This window comes from Dermochelys coriacea, chromosome 6, assembly GCF_009764565.3.
Source record: "Dermochelys coriacea isolate rDerCor1 chromosome 6, rDerCor1.pri.v4, whole genome shotgun sequence".
NCBI classification, from domain to species: domain Eukaryota; kingdom Metazoa; phylum Chordata; order Testudines; family Dermochelyidae; genus Dermochelys; species Dermochelys coriacea.
Window position 1 is genome coordinate 123,257,012 of NC_050073.1, and position 18,472 is coordinate 123,275,483.

Here is an 18,472-nt window from a genome sequence, read left to right on the forward strand (position 1 = left end):
TCTGTACAGTTCCCTCTTTTTTTGGCATCATGGTCCTCGCACCTGGTTTTCGTGCTCTCATTTTGCTTTCCTGATTAGCTGGCAGGAAGTGGGTTACATTTTGTTTTCCACAAATATAATTTTAGTTGAACTCTAACTTTAAGATTTGGATCGGTGAGATAGAAATCCAATTTAATCCTAAAAATGGAGCGGCCTATGCAGAACATAGCATGGGATGTGCCTGTCGCTCAGCATTGTACAGTACGGCTGGTGGCTGTGTATGCTACTGATCTGTGCATCACTGCTTTCTCTCTCATGAATCTTTTTTCTTGTGTAGGGCTTGTTAGTGTAAGACCCAGCTGCTTCTGTGTGACTCTTCCTACTCTACTTGCTTTTTAATGGTGTTTGCCCACTCTCTTCTTACCATCCTCTCTTTTGTTAATAGGAAGCTGGATGAGGAGTACAAAGAACGCACTGCAGCTTTAAAGAATGAACTCCGGAAGGAGCGAGAGCAGATCCTGCAGCAAGCTGGCAAACAGCGATTGGAGCTGGAGCGGGAGATTGAGAAGGTGAAAACGGAAGAGAACTACGTCCGCGACCGGCTCACCCTTTCCCTAAAGGTAACAAAGGGCTGGCTGAAGTTGCAGAACTTTCTCACTTAGCCCTTGTTAAGAGAATCAATGACTGTGTGTATTGTACTGGATGAAATTACCTTTAGCAGCATGATTTGTATAGGTGTATTTAAAAGGGTTCTTCTGACTTGCCTGGGTAGACTGTTGCCTAGATGTCATAAGGATCCCAGACTCTGTAGCTGTGATATGCAGCGTGTACATATCTGGTCAACCCAGACGCTAGATGGACAATTCTTACTCCTGAGGGAATTCTGCGCCAAAAAAAATAAAAATTGTGCACCCGAAAATAAAAATCCTGCACACAATATTTTAAAATTCTGCACATTTTATTTGTCAAATAAATGTGGAGGCTCCAGCATGGCATTGGGGAGCATAAGCCACTGGCTGCACAGAGGTGGGGGATCACTGTGCAGCTCCCTCACGGGACACAGGCTCAGTGGTGAGGCTGCACCCAACCCTGACACAGCGCAAGGACCGGGCCTGCCTCAGAAACACTCCAGGGCCCTGCCCCTCTGTGCCAGGTGTACCAGGCATGGGCAGACTAGATTCAGCAAGGCAGAATTCAAGTGTGGAGGGGCATAGTGTGGGGGAATCCAGATGTGGGTTGAGAGGGTTCTGTGTGGGGCAAGCTGGATGTGGGGGATCTGGGTGCGGGGGGGGGGGGTCTGGATGCACAGGAGCTTGTTGGGGGGCTTCTGGGTGCAACGGTAATGGGACTCTGCAGGGGGCCCAAGTGAATGTGGTTGGGGCTCAGCAGGGGGGGCCTAGGTGTGGGAGGGATAGAGCTTAGCGGGGGCTCTGGGTGTGGGGGGTCCAAATGCTGGGAGAGTGGGCTCAGTGGGGTGGGGATCCAGGTGCGGGTGGCTTGTCGGGGTGGTCCAGGTGCAGGGGGAGTGGGGCTCATGGGGGGGGAGTTCTGAGTGCAGGAATGTGAGGCTCAGTGGGAGGGTCTGGATATGAGGGCATCTGGATGCATGGGGGTTGGGCAGATGGGGGAGCAGCTCCCTGTACAGTGATTCCTCCCACTGCAGCTGAGAAACGATGGGTGCAGGAGCTTCCTGCAGCTGGGGAGAAATCTGGGGGTGGATCTGACCCAGCCCTGGATGCAGAGGAAATCCCGTCCTCCCCAGCACAGCCGGGACTAGCAGGTCACAGGGTAGAAGCCACCCGCCAGGTCTTCCCCAGTCCCACCCCCTCCCCCACAGTGATTTACCTCTCTGCCTGCTGCTCTGGGCACCCAAAACATACTGCTTGGGAGGGTCACATGACTGCACTTGTGGGTTCCCTTTGCTTCCCTGTCAGAAAATCAGTTTTCTGTGGAGAAGCAAAGAAAGCTGCGGGGAACATAAATTATGTGCATGCGCAGTGGTGCAGAATTCCCCCAGAAGTAAATTCTGCTTGATGGCTGTCTGTTTTATCATCTGGCCATCAGCTAGCAGAGGAAACATCTTACTGCTAAGGTCTTGACATATGAAAATACAGCTTTGAAACCCCCATAAACTAATTCTCCAATTGGATGCATAATCTCAAAACAGTCTGACTGCAGGGTTGTGTTTTTTTGAGCTGGGGCCCCAGATTCAGGTTCCTTTCCAAAATGTTTTTAGAAATAACAAACTCGTAAGTGATCTTGTTCTAGTCTGAATACAATCCAATCGGGCAACTTTTACTCTCAAACTTCATTGTTTGTTTTTTTAACTGGGCAGAAAAAAACTAAGGTGAGCAGGCTCTATGCAAACAAGCTCTGTGTGTGGGGAAGGAGGCCTTTAAAGATATTGCTGATGTCAATCCTCTCGTCTGCTTGGAAGGTTGTCATCTCCTCCTTAGGCAGCTGTTGGCCAGATGCATGCAGGAAAGCAGGGAATACTAGGGAGAAGAGCTTCAAGACAGGACATGGGGTTGCTCTTCGCTTTGTACACTGCTTGCATGTTCAGGCCTTCCCGTGCATGACTTTGGTGTGACAAGAGGGGTCTTCCATTTTTTACCTGCAGACAAATTCACACTTCTTGTTGGCAACTGACATTTGTATCAGTATCTGTGTTAGAATCCAGGCTTGGGCCTACTCTGGGCAAGACAAATGTACCTTCTGACCTGACTCACTGTGAACTTCCTTAGGTATCAGTGTTTGGAAAGTTTTTAAAACAAACAAAAATACGCCAGAACTTTAAGATCACTTCTCCTTTAGGAAAACAGCCGTTTAGAGAGCGAGCTGTTGGAGACTGGACAGAAGCTGTCAGAGTACGAGAGCCTGACGAGCAAACTGCAAAGGAACTTGGAAAATGTCTTGGCCGAGAAGGTGAGCCTCCCTTCCTTCCTTTGTGCCTTTCTAATAGAGAGCAAATTCCTAAAGAGTGGCTGTCTGATGCTGATTTAACTGCGAGCAGGAGACCCTCACTGTGAACATGACCACAGTGGACATTGGTTACTCTGAAAACTGTGGCCGAGTGTTACTGCAGGTTATATTTTCCTAAATTATCAGTAAATGACTTGCTATGTTGTATAGTACCCTAAAGTGGGTGAAGCATTTTTCCAAATCCCAGAGGAAACAGTCTCTTTCCTGCAGAGCTGGTTTTCTATGGTCCTAATCACAGAAAGGGAGTCACATAGACACACTAGAATGGATCCTTTTCTGGGATCCTGCCTTAAATAAAGACACGACATTAGGAGCCCTTGCACTCTTAAATCTGAGCTAAAAATTGGGGTGAACAAATTATACTGCCCTGTAATTTAGGATTGGATCCTCTAGGTTATAATTTCACAGTTGTCAATATTCTTAAAAGACATAACTGTAGAATTTTCTGAGACTCTAATCCAATAAACGATTCCTACATTTAATCAGCTTACCCTTTCAGGATAGGTACTTTTATAGTTGCATTATACATTTTTGGCTAAAAATCAAAATACCCACGGGAACTGAAGTTAGTTAAATGAGCATGCGAGACTGTGAAATAACAGCTGGCCTGTTGCCTAGGAAATTGTTTTGATCTCTTGCTGTCTGTCCCCTCTGACAGTATTTTCTATATAAATAAAACACAGCCTGACTGGAATGCCTGGGAATTGGGGCCTGGCCTTGAATTCAGCACCAGGATTATTCACAGTGGAGGATTAACTAGATTGTTTTCATGCTGTGTTGTAGTTCGGCGACCTTGATCCCAGCAGTGCTGAATTTTTCCTGCAGGAGGAGAGATTGGTACAAATGAAAAATGAGTATGAACAGCAGTGCAGGGTGAGTGAATCAAAGGGTGGGAGATACCAACTTCAGTACTGGAACTCAGTTCTGTATTTAACACAGCATCCTCCTAGGAATCGAGAGCCATGTATAATAAGATGCAGGTGAGTTTGCTATTCTATAAACTAAATAATGGCCCCCCTTTTTAGACCAATGCAAGCCTTTTGACCAAAAAGCCCCTCTTTTAGCTGATGCTTTTTAAGGAAAATAACCATACCAAAGGAGAGCACCTTGAGAGATCATTAAGATATGAAGCCTTTTTTGTTAGCCAGTCCTAATACAGCTCCAGGCAAAAGTTACCTTCTGGCTGTTTGTTAACCTTTGGAAGAAGCTGAGTCTCACACTGTGAAACTTGCTACCACCTTTGGCTGTCCAAGAGAAGGGCGAAAGAACAGTTGCATGTAAAAGGAGCTTTTTTTGCCTGAAATCTTGTGCATTTAAATCAGAGTGGATGAAAATTGACTTCTTAAATTTAAAAAAAATCAGATTTCTTAAAATTTAAATACATGATGATTACAGAAAAAGCGATCTGAAATTAAATTTGAACTTGAAAACTCATTCTAAGACCTAAACATATTAGAATTGATTGAAATCATTTAAATTAAACTGCACAAAAAACAATACTAAGCAGTACACGTTGGCTGCCAACCTGTAAAGAAAGTGAACTGATGGATGTCCCTGGCTAACACCTGGAACCAGAGTTTTTTGAAGTGCTAAGCTAGCTTTTGACAGCAGCAGCCTCTTCTGCAGGTGCAGAGAGAATATTTTCTTCATTTCAGTTTAGTCAGCTGGTTCACTTCATTGACTAGCTCGGTGGTTCTGAAACTGTGGGTTGGGACCCAAAAATGGGTCCCGACCCCGTTTTAATGGGGCTGCCAGGGCCAGCATAGACTTGCTGGGACCCAGGGTTGAAACCTGAGCTCCTCCCCACCTGGGGCAGTGGGGCTCAGGCTGCGGCCCTCTCTCCCCGCACCCAGGGTCATGTAATAACTTTTTTGTCAGAAGTGGGTTGCAGTTCAATGAAGTTTGAAAGCCCCTGAGCTAATTCCAAGTTAAGAAGCCTGTTGGGAGTTAAAAAAGCAGGAAAGCTTGTTTTTTGGTTGTGTACACCGTGTGGTTTTTTGCTTCAAATCTAAATAATAACTAGATGTGAGATGATGAGATCTATTAGTTCTAAAATCTTAAAAGACATGACCAGAAACAATCTGTTCAATTTGCTAACTACAGATAAAACTAGTTCTTTTGTTTAATAAATCAGTTTTAAATGCAAAACATGTTTTGATAAATTTGTCTTATGTATCCAGCGTATTTAATTTTAAAATACCATTTTTATGCATTTTTAGTTGATTTTGAATCTTCATCCAAATAGAGATGGACACAAATTGCAAGAAAACAGTCATCTAGTAAATAAGAGATGCATCATTTATAATTTTCTAACATAATAAAAAATATAAAAATTAAGAATCTGAATAAACGTAAGTTATGCTACACAGTTGCTTAAATAAAAGTTTATAAATATAATATATCCTCCTGGTTACCAGAAGGAAGTGCCAAATGTAGTGAAAAGGCTGTGTTTAGTTGTTTTACAGATTACCAACCAATCAGATTCAACCTTTCTTTAGGTAAATAATGATGTACAGATGCAAAACACAATTAAAATTAAATCAAGGTTTTCTGCTTGCTGATTTAAATCATGATTTCTTGTTGTAATTTGTGCCCCAAAATATCTACTCTAATTTGTCCACTTTCTAAGGACTGCTGTGGCTGCAAACACTCAAAGCAGAATGGATGAGCTTTCTTGTTCCACAAGGAATACCCTGGTTTTAGATGACATTTAATCCACAGCAGTACTGTCACAATGGTAGCATAGTGGGATTCCACCAATTTGGGAGCTAAAGCCAAAACCCCTGTAGAACTAGTTACATTCATACCTGCTTTCTTTCAGATGATTTCTGCAGGCCAAATATTTGCCTCTCCATGTTTGTATGTGAATATGCAGCCCGCTACTTTGAAGGACTGTCAATTCTGAAGGGTTGGGGAGGAGGTTGGGGGAGTGAAATTTCAGTGTTGATTTCATGGACATATTCCAAATCTACAGGAATTAGTGTACATGCATCTTAGCTCAGGTACTCATTTGTGCCAATAAACGCTAATGCAGTGTGCTCAGTGCGTCGTATGTGGCACAAAGAGTCAGGATATCCTGTTGGCCACTGGACAAAAGTAACAGATGGTAAATGAATTAATGTGTAGCGAGGGCACCACAGCCTGTAACTTTCATATCAAGGTCACAGCAGAAGGGTGGTTCCCCTGTCAGTGATTGCAGATATTTCACAATTACGTTCGAAAGGTTCCTACGTTGTATCCTGGGTAACAACACATGGGAAGCAGGCCAGAATGTAGGATATTAACGCTTCATATGTTTCATACACAAAGTGTACGTTGAGTATGAATGTGCTGATAGTTCAGTGAGTAAACACACATCTCAGAGTTACCTGTGCGTGGTGGAACTTGGAAAAGGACAGCCATAGGTCTTGTGGATGGGAGGATAATCAGTTCTGTTCTTGGGCTACTCCAAGATTTTTGGCAAGTTGATCTCGTAAAATAAACCACTCTGAATGTCCTGTCATTTAATCTGTGTGTTGCAATATATCTGTTCCCATGACTTGCTCTCTTTCATTCTGGTGTTTTTACTCAGGAGTTGCAAGACCAGATCGATGAACTCCAGTCTGAGCTGGAAGAGTATCGAACGCAAGGCAGAATATTTAGGCCTTCTCTGGAAAGCTCGCTGCATGAGGAGTTTGACATCAAAAATGGGGGAAGCAGTGGTGTGGAGCCTGACCAAGGTAAAGGATATTTCCTCTAGGTTTGTTTTGGAGTAGGCTCTTCTGCTGTATTCTAGTGGAAGGATTATAGAGATCTCTCAGCTCTGGAAGTTTTTTGTGACGAGGGATTAAATGGGAGTTGATATTCCAGAACTAGGCACAACTTGAAACTTTCTGACATCAGGAAATCCCAAATATTCAAACACTTGGAGCAGTCCCCCCGCTGGAATTATCAGCAGTTGTAGTAGGGCAGGATATTACCACAACACCAAGTCAATTGTTAATTCGTTTATTAAATCTACAAGCCAAATGGTGTTTATACACTTGCTCTAAGCACATCTAAAAGCCTAAATAATAAGCTATTACAACACCCATACAGCACCACACAGTCATGAGCATTTGATCAGAATACTCACGGAAGAACTAGATCCAGGGGTCCTCAAACCCATGTGGGCAGGTCCAACTTGGTCAGGCAGGTACTAGTAACAAACCCTTTAAGAGCTCAGCTTTTCATACAGACAAGTGATGTCATTGCCAATTGCTACCTTTAGTTAAGAACCAGTCTAGGGCAGTTTGGGGTTGAACCCTTCGCCAGCCTTGAGTAGACAAGATTTTGTGGCTGGGCTTCTTTCTTTGGGATGACATTGGTGTGTTCAGGGTCATTCCTGGTGCAACACAGAGCAACTTTTCTTTACTGTGCACACTAGAGGATGCCATTCCTGGTGATCAGAGGTATCTCTTTCTTATCAGTCACATTTTGAGCGCAGCATTTTTAGGACTGATCTTGCCAAGTACATTTTTCTTCCTATATTTTCAAAGCTTCTCATGGCTGCTAAAACCCCTTTATTTTCCTTAATCTACAAAACACGTTTATTTCCCTTCACTAAACTAAAGTAACTTAACTTTTTTTTTTGTACCTATCTAATCCTGCACCACCATGTCCACCACCCCAGCAAGGCAACACGAGACCAGGCAGATGATGGGCCATTTCTTTTAGTGTGGTGCAGCTGCTGTATGCCAAACTGCCAGCTGAGCCAGGCCCCAGAGCTGACCTATCTGGTCCAGGGAGAATTGCCCCATTACAAGGTGAAATCTCTGGTGGCATGAAGCTGGTGTAGAGGTTTCAGCTATACTGGTGGAGAGGGAATGGCTCCAGTGGCAATATGAAACAATGATTCCTGGCTATGGCTTCAGCTGGCAGAAGTCAAAGATGTCTGACGGCTGTTCAGATTGACACTGGGTGATGAGGTCTGTGCCCAATGATTCCAGGATAGGGAGAGTGTATAGGTGAGCTTAATGTAAGGTTTACAACACCTCTGTCCTCCCCTTCCCCCCAAAGCTGCACTGTGGGTAGTTCAGTAAGAGCTCAGGAGTGGGGCCCCCATTCTGATATTTAACTTCAGGGGAAGTATTGCCGCTGGAGAGCAGACAGTCACTGTGTTAAGAATTAAGACTAAAATGAAAGCTTGGCATTGCTTCGCCCCAGGTGCCTCTGGGATGGTTTGAGCCTGAGCTGCGCTTTTACAGAATCCTGCTGTAGTCACTGACATCCTTGAGTTTCAATAAATCCAGGAGAGTAGATGGTGAGGTGCTTTGCTTGAACATCTGGTCACTTGGGGCTTCAAGAAAACACAACTTTTTTTTTTTTTTTTTTTTTTTTTAGGGCTTGGTTCTGAAGATTGCAATCCACTAAATATGAGCATAGAAGCAGAAATGGTCATAGAACGAATGAAGGAGCAACACCACAAGGAGCTACAGCATCTGAAACAGGAGCTCAAAGACACAGTAAGCTATCTTCATTCACAACTAAAGTCTTGGAAATTCCCTCACCTTTTCATGGTTCCCTTGGGAGGGATGTGGCCTTGGATGTTCGTTTTCTTGCTGCCCTTTACCTGCAGTCCCAGCTTTGTGTCTCGGTTGGCCTCTAATCTTTCTCCTATTGGATTGAAAGTTGATAAAAGTGAAGTTTAAGCAGCTTGGCAATATTAAACTGTGGCCCATCCTGTGATAGTGTGGGGGTTTTCAGACTATCTCCTTATTCCACCTTCCCAGCTGAAAATATACCTAGTTTGCATCCATACATACAATACAACTGTGTAAAAGGAAGTCTCCGACACCGAGAGTTTGTAATCTAACAAAACTGATGACCCCAACAATTGGGGATAGGAAGCATGGAGGGGAGATAAACAATAGTTTGCTGCTTCTGAGAATCAGTATTTCTTTGAAGAGCAGATCTCTCTTCTTTTGCATGGCTTAGTATATTTACTTTCTTAGTGAATCAACAATGAAAAGCTTAACTGAAGGATTTTGACTAAAGTTAAAACAGGACCACAAACTCTGATCTAGACCTACCCTTCCTGACTCATGAAAATTAGTTGGGACCCTGCTTTCTTTTGTTGGTTTCACAAAAACGTGCAACATTAATTTCATTTGTATATGTGTAAATATTATCCTTGCCACTTTAAGAAATCAAGCTGACTGCTCTAACATTCCTATTCTGCTTCTGAGAGGAAAGGCAGTTTAAGACACTAATGTGCAAATGAGAATATTACTCCTCTGTAAGCTAGAAAATAAACCACCGCATTTTTCTTTTAACACAGATGAGTCTTTATGAAAAACTAGTTGAGACCAAGACCCATTGTGAAAAGGAGCAAGAAAACATGGTGAAGAAATATAATGAAGAGAGGCAAACCATGGAAAAGCAAATAAGTGCCCTTAGAAACCAAATTGAAGCACTCCAGGGAGAGACAGCAATGCTCAAAGAGGAACAAGAAAGGATTGACTGTAAACATAATGAGGAGACAAACGACTTACAGATGAGCTTTGATAAGGAAAAGGCTAATCTCCAAGAACTGCTGAAGCTAAGACATGAGGAAGAGCTCCAGGTTAGGCTGGAGCAGGTACAAGAGAGTTTTAACCAAGAGCGGGAAGTGCTGGTTCAGAATGGTATTTGGATGGAAGAAAAGATGAGAGCTCTGGTGCAGACCCTGCAAGAAGAAAAGGGGGAGGTAGAATGTGGTTTCCATGAGCAGCTGAAAAGCCTGACAGAAAAGCATGCTGTTGAGAGGGAAGAACTACAACACAAATTGCTGGAAAAACACCAACAGGAACTCCAAGAAGAAAGGTGAGACAGCACTGTTTGGGCTATCTGCTAGGCAGGTTCGCTGAAACTGAACTAGTTCAGAAGAAGTTATTCCCGATCTTTAATTTGTTTTGACTCTTCTTTAAAGTTCTAATAGTAAGAACTATACTAGAAGAACTGTTTTTATTGTTATACGTGAAACTGTTGGTACCCAAAAGCCTTTTCTTCTGTTTTTTAGACTGGATGCTTAATATTGGTTTCAGTTCAACTGCTGATAAATATAGATATAAAATCAAACTAGTTAATAGGACCTAAAGCACAGTTAATTGGTAAATCCAATTCAGTGTCCATGCCCTTTACATTCTTTGTGTATTTATTGAAAGACTTTTTAAAATTACTGCTTGGGTTCTCAAACCCAAAAGCTAAATCTCTGGCCCTGAACCTGAAAGTTGATCAGAGCAGAGACCCCTTGCTCTCATGTGAAGCATCATTGAGAGGGTTCCACTCACATGAATCAACTGGTGCCTGTTTTTGGTAAGACTACTGTAACGATGCTGGTTCTGATGGGACCCAACTGAGAGTGCCAATTCAGGACAAATTGCTTAAAAGAGGCTGGGGTTTCTATGCACACCAACGCAAGGCAAACCAAACCAGCCAAACAGAGAAAAGTTTAATTTTACCCCACTGGCTAACCACAAGTCACACAAGCAATTTTCTTAAATACTCCAGTTTCCCAGTATCACCACCAGTGCCACTCATTATGGTGACCCATGGTGATGAAAACCATTACCCCAGTAAAAGAAAAAAGGTTCTCCTGATTCCAAAGGACCAAGCCCCAGACCCAGGTCAATATACAAATCAGATCTTACCCACAAATCACGCTATTGCCAATCCTTTAGAATCTAAAATCTAAAGGTTTATTCATAAAAGGAAAAAGATACAGATGAGAGCTAGAATTGGCTAAATTGAATCAATTACATACAGTAATGACAAAGTTCTTGGTTCAGGCTTGTAGCAGTGATGGAATAAGCTGCAGGTTCAAGTCTCTGGAGTACATCCACAGCTGGGATGGGTCATCAGTCCTTTGTCCGTTTGTAGCAAAATCCCTCCAGAGGTAAGAAGCTGGACTGAAGACAAGATAGAGGAATTGCAGCAGCTTTTTATATTTTCTTGCCATGTGGTCTCTGCTTTTTGTCCCAAAGACAAGCTGTCCATCACATGGCATGGGAAAACCTCAGAATTCTGTCCATAGGCAGGTCCCTGCATGCCTTGCTGAGTCACAAGGTGTATCTGCCTTCTCTCAATGGGTCAGTTGTATAGCTGATGGCCCTTAATGGGCAGAGCTGACACCAACTTGTCTGGGATGTCACCCAGAAGCATAGCACAAGTTTGAAATACGGACAGTATAGAGCCAATATTTATATCTTTAAATGCAAAAATGATACATACATACAGATAGCGTAATCATAACCAGCAAACCATAACCTTGTCTTAGACACCTTATTTGACCCCTTTATACAAGATTTGGTGCCACTACAGGGCCTTGGTTGCAACAATGTTCTATACAGTGCCAGTTTAAGTCAATAACGTCACAACTACCTCTGAGAACACTGCATGAGTTATGTTCTTTGCCAGGCAAGTAGGTTTTTTTGAAATCCAACAGGTTGTCTCTCTTAAATGTAACTCTGGGTCTCAAAAGAAAAATCTAGCTATTGAATATATTGGTCTGAAACTTGATTAAATGTGTAAATTTCAGTTGTTTCTTTAAATAGTTTGAAAAGAGACTTATTTTCTGGAATTGGCAGAAGTTTTAGTAATGTGTTATGTTGACCATATTTAGGAAAAAAATGGAAACTGAGTATAACAGAAGAACATCTCAGACAGAAACTCAGTTTTCTGTCAACAGACAAACAATTGTGAACAAGTATGAAGAAGCACTACGAAATCTTGACGAACGCTACCAACGAGAGCTGCAAGAACTCGCCGAACAACAGCATGAGGAGAAATCTCAGTGGGAATTTGAAAAGGATGAAATCATCCAGGAATGTGCTGAAGCCCAAGAGCAACTGAAGGAAATGCTGGAGAGCAAAAAGGCCATTTCTTTTGTACTAACACAGGAGAAGGAACTCCTAGAGAAGAATTTCAAGGAACTTGTGAACAAGTTAATGTGTGAAAAGGAGCAGCTCCAGAAAGAGCTGCAGGATCTGAGAAATGTTGCTGAAAAACAACAGGACAAGTTGCATAATAAAATACTTCAGCAACAAAATGATTACGAAAGAGAGCTAAAAGACAGAGAAGAACAAATGTCTGTGGTAGAGGAAAAAAGGAAGCTGGTTAGCCAAAGGCTTGAAGTGCTTGAGACTGGATATGAGCAAGAGAAATACAAACTGAATTCCAAACTTCTTGCTTTAGAGGGTTTAAACAAAGAGACCCACGAGAGAGCAGAAAAAGAGAAGGCACAGATGAGTTTGGAAATCTTAAAGCTTCAAGAAAAAATAAAGAAATTGCAGCAGGAAACACTTGATTTTGCCAAACTGAGGAATGACTACAATGCCTTGGCAAATGAATATGCAGAAGTGAAGAGCAAGGTTTCAGCACTGTCTGGCTTGCAACAATTGGAAGAAGATGGAGAGGTTCTTACAAACCTACAGAAAGTGCATGAGCAGGTTGTGAAGGCAAATGTGAAAATGGCTTCTGAGATTGTCAGGTTACAGAAGAGGTTACAGCGACTGGAGCAAGAGTCAGGGAAACTTTCCAGTTTTGACCAATCAAATTCTGAGATGGAAGAATCTCAGGTGCAAGACAAGATAGAGCAAATTGAGGGTAATGTTCTCAAAAATCTGCAAGATGGCTGTAAAGATACAGATCACGGAGCAAACTTGCTTGTTCTTTCATTGTTGGAGGCTAAAACTAAGGAGCTTGAAGAAATGGTTGAGGCTTATTCCAGTCTAGAGAAGATGTATGAAGACACTAAGGTAGAGAACCATGCCCTGAAAATACAATTTGGTCAGCTTCTGGAAAGTATAGTGGTATTGGAAGAGGAATATAATGAAGCTAATGACAAGAAGCAAGATCAGGCTTCCAAAGTGTCTGTGCTGGAAATGAAACAGACAGAGCTTGAGAAAATCTTTGAGGTGGTTCCCAAGTTGAAGATGTTCTATGAAGACGTTAAAAGAGAGAAGGGATGTTTTCAGGAAGATAGCAAGGTGGCAAAAATAACATCTGATCATGCTACAGCCTGTAAAGAGCTTTGTTCTGAAGTTTCTAGGCTACAGACTGAACTAAAGAAGGCTGAGGAAATAACTGAAGCTTCTCTCCAAATTGAGAAGGTCTATGGAGCATCTAAAGAGAATGGAGAGCTGAACAATCTAGTACCTCAGCTTTGGGAAAAGATTGAAGAGCCAGAAGAAAGATCAAGGGCACAATCTACACTTCTGTCCTTACAGGAAGAAATCCAGCAAGAAAACAAGGGCCTGAAATCTGAAATAATAAAGTTGTTTGAACAAAATAAAAAACTAGAAGAGAATGTACCAAGACTTACAAGCCTGCAGCACAGGTTAGAAGAAAGTAGTCAAGAAAATGTCAAACTCGGGCAAGAAAAAACACATCTCCTGGAAAAAGTTAAGGAACTGGAAGATGTCCATGACCAATATGCACAGGAAAAGCTAGAGATGCACAGTGAGAACTTGGGACTGCAGCACAGACTTGGAAAACTGGAAGAACATACTTTAATGTTTAAAGTCCTGCAAGACAAACATGGCCAATGTGAGACCACAATAAAAGACCTGGCAACGGAGAAAAGAGAGCTACAAGAGCTGAACAGGAAGCTGAAAGAGAAAGTTATATCTCTGGTTAAGCAAAAAGACATGCATTCTCAAGACGAGAAAGAGGAGTTGTATTCAGCGATACATGACTTGCAAAGCACATGTAGTGAGCTGCAGCAAAATGTTGAACTCCTGAGGTAATGTACACTTTAAAAAAAATTGGGACATATTTGTGCTCCCCACAAAAATCTAACTTTGCTGCTTGCTGTGCTTAGAAAACTAACCTGCTAGCACTCATTGACTGGCATGTAACTGCTACTGATTTCCTTATGCTTGCATCACATTAACAAGTAGATTAACCTTGACTAGAAGACAGTGCCTTGGATTTTAATGACCAGTAAGCAAACTACTTTAACTTGGATTATGGAAGTTTGTAGGTTAATTTAATCTTCTGTGCAGTTATGTACGTGATGGTATTCTAAAAGCAGTGATGGTAACGCAAGAGCAATTTGTCAACTGTTCAGTGTGATTGTATGTATTTATTTTTGCGGAGTGTATTTTAGTTAATAAGTCACAATGAAACAAACATTTTACTGTGAAAGAACATTACTGTAACTTCTTTGAAGTGCTTTTAACTTTCATACTAATAATCTCTCCACTTCTCTTGCCTTAGTTCTTGGCCTGTAACTCAGGGTGCTAACGGAGCTGCAATTTTCTAAAATGTTAAAGTTAACACTAAACAATCTTAGTAATTTTCTCAATAGGAGTACTTAAATCCTTCAGAAGCCATTAAGTATGTGATATGGTAAATACCAGCATAACTAAGAACACATGTAGCTCATAATAAATTACCTGCTTTTTTGTTGAAATTTAGCAGTTAAAGAATTAATTCTCTTGAGATTACACAAAGTGGTTACAAATGGCTGTTAACTTTTTATTAAATTCTTATGGGAAGCCTGGAATGACCCTTTCAAGTGTTGCATCGTGACTAGAACCTGATTTTAAAAGCACCTACTCTAAAATCGCAAACAAAAGAAAAGGCAGGTCAAATTCTGCTACTTCTCATGCTGGTATTCCCATTATATTGAACTGCTATTCCTGAAACAGGTGGTCTAATACATTACAATATGCAAAGTGCGGCAAAACAATTGCTTTCAAACTGTCTGAACTATTACATTGTCTTCAAATCACGTTACAAACAAAAAATTCTGTAAAATTATACACTGAAATTTTTTACTGGATTACAGAGGTGTAATTTAAGTTTGAAGTCACATTTCAGTGTAACAGACTTCTTTTTATGCAATTAATACATGAAATTAAAACAGCACCTATTCAATGCTCTGGGAGGTGCTCTTGATAAAGCATTATATAAAAGCCATGTAAATTCATCCATATGATATTTATCAACGGGAAGTTCTGCTGTTTCAGTTGTCAGAAGTAATTTGCCTTTTGTAATGAGTGTTTTGTCTTCTACCAATGGAGTTGGACGAGGTACAAGAAGATTGGTGTGTTTCAACTATCTTGTCTCTATGCTGTAGATGTGAGGCCGAGAAGCTCAGAGAAGAAAATGCTATTCTGAAGAATGAAATAACCCTTTTAAATGAGGAAGGAAGTGTTTCTAAACTGAAACTACAGGAGCTAAATGGATCTCGAGAAGAAATGTGGTAAGAATACAAAGTGGCATATGGTACATGTGCTTCCTGGTTATAATCGTGAGCTGCAATGCGAACAAGAAAAACTGCACCCTTATTGCTGTTCTGGAATAGATAGAAAGGACTGGAAGGGACCTTGAGAGGTCATCTTGTCCAGTCCCCTGCACTCATGGCAGGACTAAGTATGATCTAGACCATCCCTGACAGGTGTTTGTCTAACCTGCTCTTAAAAATCCCCAATGACGGAGATTCCACAACCTCCCTAGGCAATTTATTCCCATGCTTAACCACTCTAACAAGGAAGTTTTTACTAATGTCCAACCTAAACCACCCTTGCTGCAATTTAAGCCCATTGCTTCTTGTCCTATCCTCAGAGGTTAAGAAGAACAATTTTTCTCCGGCCTCTTTGTAACAACTTTTTATGTATTTGAAAACTGTTATCATGTCCCCTCTTAGTCTTCTCTTCTCCAGACTAAACAAACCCATTTTTTTTCAATCTTCCCTCATAGGTCATGTTTTCTAGACCTTTAATCATTTTTGCTGCTCTTCTCGGGACTTTCTCCAATTTGTCCACATCTTTCCTGAAATGTGGCACCCAGAACTGGACTCAATACTCCAGTTGAGGCCTAATCAGCACGGAGCAGAGCGGAAGAATTACTTCTCATGTCTTGCTTACAATACTCCTGCTAATACATCCCAGAATGATGTTTTTTTTTTTTTTTTTTTTTTTGCAACAGCGTTACACTGTTGTAAAGAGTCCGTCTCAAAGTTCTCTAGCTTGTTAGAAATGCTACATGCCTTTAAAATGGCAGTGATTCTTTCCAGTGACTGCACTTATTCGCTGTAGAGTTTTGGCAGCATATGAGTTCATACCACCCTCTGCTCGCTCTGCACGTTGCCAGATGGGGAAAAGGTACTTCTCTCACCAGAGAAGCACATCACCTACTAAATGATCTACTGAGCGTGTGAACTAATGCTGTTCCTCCCCTTGCTTAGCAGCAGAAACAGCCACCCTGTGTGCACGTGGGAAGGCAGGCGGAGGAGCTATCTGCCGATGTGTTCCACAGGCCAAGCACTGTGCACCTGCTCACATTGCTTAGCAACCATGTCTACCTGCTTGCAGTGGCCTTGTTGCTTCTGATGTGCAAAAATGATGTGCCCAAAAACATCTACCATGAAAAAGTGGGGGAGGGGGAAGGAGCATTTGCATGCCTTGACTTCCATCTCTCTCCTGAAGGACTGTCAAACATGTGGTCCTTGGATTGCCAGAGCCTTCCAGAAAAGAAGGGGAAGTCTTTCTTGGACCAAGTACATCAGTCCCTGAGGGGAGAGAGGGAAGGTGAGCACTGACTGTGCCTATGTGAAAACAGCAGGTCCCTGCCTTAAGAACATGAGAACGCCCCTCCTGGGTCAGACCAAAAGTCCATCTAACCCAGTATCCTGTCTGCCAACAGTGGCCTGTGCCTGGTGCTTCAGAGGGAACGAACAGGCCAGGCAGTTGTTGAGTGATCCATCCCCTGCCTTTCTACTACTAACCATGAATTTTTCAGCCATGACTATTTAGGATGGAAGGATGGTGCGTTTTTAAACCAGTTCTCCAGTAGCACATCGTAAAAAAACAACTGTTAACCATACTTTTGTTCAATGTCCATTATTTAGGCAAAAAATAGAGGCTATAAGAAAGGAGAAGGTGGCCGTGCAGAAGATGGTTGACAACCTGAGAAAACAGGTATGTAGACTGAGGCCTCCTCCTAAGTCTCTTCTGTAAAGAGACATTCAGTGCATAAGGTAATTTCTGCCCCGTAGTTTAAATATCATGAAGGCAGGAGGGGATGCACCTTGCATACATTAAAAAATTCAAAGATATTCTAAAATGACTGCAGGTTCTCCTTCACTGTTCAGTATTGATGAAAGGTTTCCTTGACATATTGCATTAGAGGTAATTGCACTCTTTCATTACCTAGGTACTTAGAGTAGTTTACAGACTTTTTAAGGTGTTTTCTGTGTTGTTCAACCTGGAAAGACTTCCTAATGAAAACACATACTTATATCAGTGTAACTCCTTCGCTTAGGGGTGTCCCTAAGGGTATGTCTACATAGATTCATAGATACTAAGGTCAGAAGGGACCATTCTGATCATCTAGTCCGACCTCCTGCACAACGCAGGCCACAGAATCTCACCCACTCACTCCTATGAAAAACCTCACCTATGTCTGAGCTATTGAAGTCCTCAAATTGTGGTTTAAAGACTTCAAGGAGCAGAGAATCCTCCCTCAAGTGACCCGTGCCCCATGCTACAGAGGAAGGAGAAAAACCTCAAGGGTCTCTTCCAATCTGCCCTGGAGGAAAATTCCTTCCCGACCCCAGGGAAACTCTGCAGCCAACATGGCTTAGCCATGCTCAGGCTTTGCCATGCAGCTGATTGCCTTGGGTGGTTTCTGTTGTCTCCAGCTCTCCTGCTCTATGAAGGAACTTAATTGCTCCTTGCATTTTTCCCAAAAGAAGGGTGGTTCGCACGGCCAGTGGCTTTAACCAGGCTGCCACGATACCTGTCAGCATGAGTAGAATTGTCTGGGAGGAGGATCTGAAAGAAGCTGGGTTATGGGGCATAGCAGCAAGCCTTTACCTTACAGTGACTCATTCCAGAACTTTGCTGACTTCATCTGTGATGCAAGACCCCATTGACAAAGAAGGGTTCCAGATGGGCTGTTAAATGACGCAGAGGGAGGTAGAAGGAGCGGCCAAAGGGGCGAAATGATCGATCTATCAGGGATTGATTTATTGCGTCTAGTGTAGACGTGATAAATCGATCCCTGATGGCTCTGCTGTCACCTCCGGAACTCCACCACGGGGGAGCGGCGGCTGTCGATCCCGTGCCATGAGGATGTGAAGTAAATGATTATAAATCGATCTAAGATATGTCGACTTCAGCTACACTATTCTCATGGCTGAAGTTGCGTATCTTAGATCGATACCACCCCCAGTGTAGACCAGACATGTTTATACCCCACTAACTTTCGGTGAAGACAGCACTCTGTCGATGGGAGGGCTTCTCTGATTGACCTAACTACTGCCTCTCAGGGAGGTGGAGAAGCTCTCCCGTCAGCATAGGTAACATCTTCCCTAAGCACTTCTGCAGTGCAGCAAGAGTAGACAAGTCCTTAATTTTAAGGGATTGATGAGTAGAGATTTGTCAGTCACAGCAAACTATCAGGAAAGTGAACTGCGTTAGAATGTGGTGCTGTTTGGCTTGGCTTAAAATTTTTTCATAGAATGACTGAACAAGACAGATGACAATAAGAGCAAATAAACTTG

The 18,472-nt window shown here is 42.3% G+C and overlaps 1 protein-coding gene across 20 annotated transcripts in view; it reads left to right on the plus strand.

Moving 5' to 3' along the window:
• The window catches only part of NIN (ninein), a 108,463-nt gene that overhangs the window by 65,005 nt on the left and 24,986 nt on the right, over positions 1-18,472 (plus strand). For 11 of the 20 annotated variants that reach the window (XM_038406037.2, XM_038406035.2, XM_038406038.2 and 8 more), the window contains 9 exons: positions 425-599; positions 2,794-2,904; positions 3,745-3,834; positions 6,533-6,680; positions 8,323-8,444; positions 9,260-9,783; positions 11,582-13,702; positions 15,044-15,169; positions 16,817-16,886. In XM_038406037.2, coding sequence (XP_038261965.1) covers positions 425-599; positions 2,794-2,904; positions 3,745-3,834; positions 6,533-6,680; positions 8,323-8,444; positions 9,260-9,783; positions 11,582-13,702; positions 15,044-15,169; positions 16,817-16,886 — 3,487 coding nt within the window. The remainder of the gene's footprint in view (positions 1-424; positions 600-2,793; positions 2,905-3,744; positions 3,835-6,532; positions 6,681-8,322; positions 8,445-9,259; positions 9,784-11,581; positions 13,703-15,043; positions 15,170-16,816; positions 16,887-18,472) is intronic. The other 9 variants (XM_038406049.2, XM_038406052.2, XM_038406054.2 and 6 more) reach the window with 1 other exon arrangement.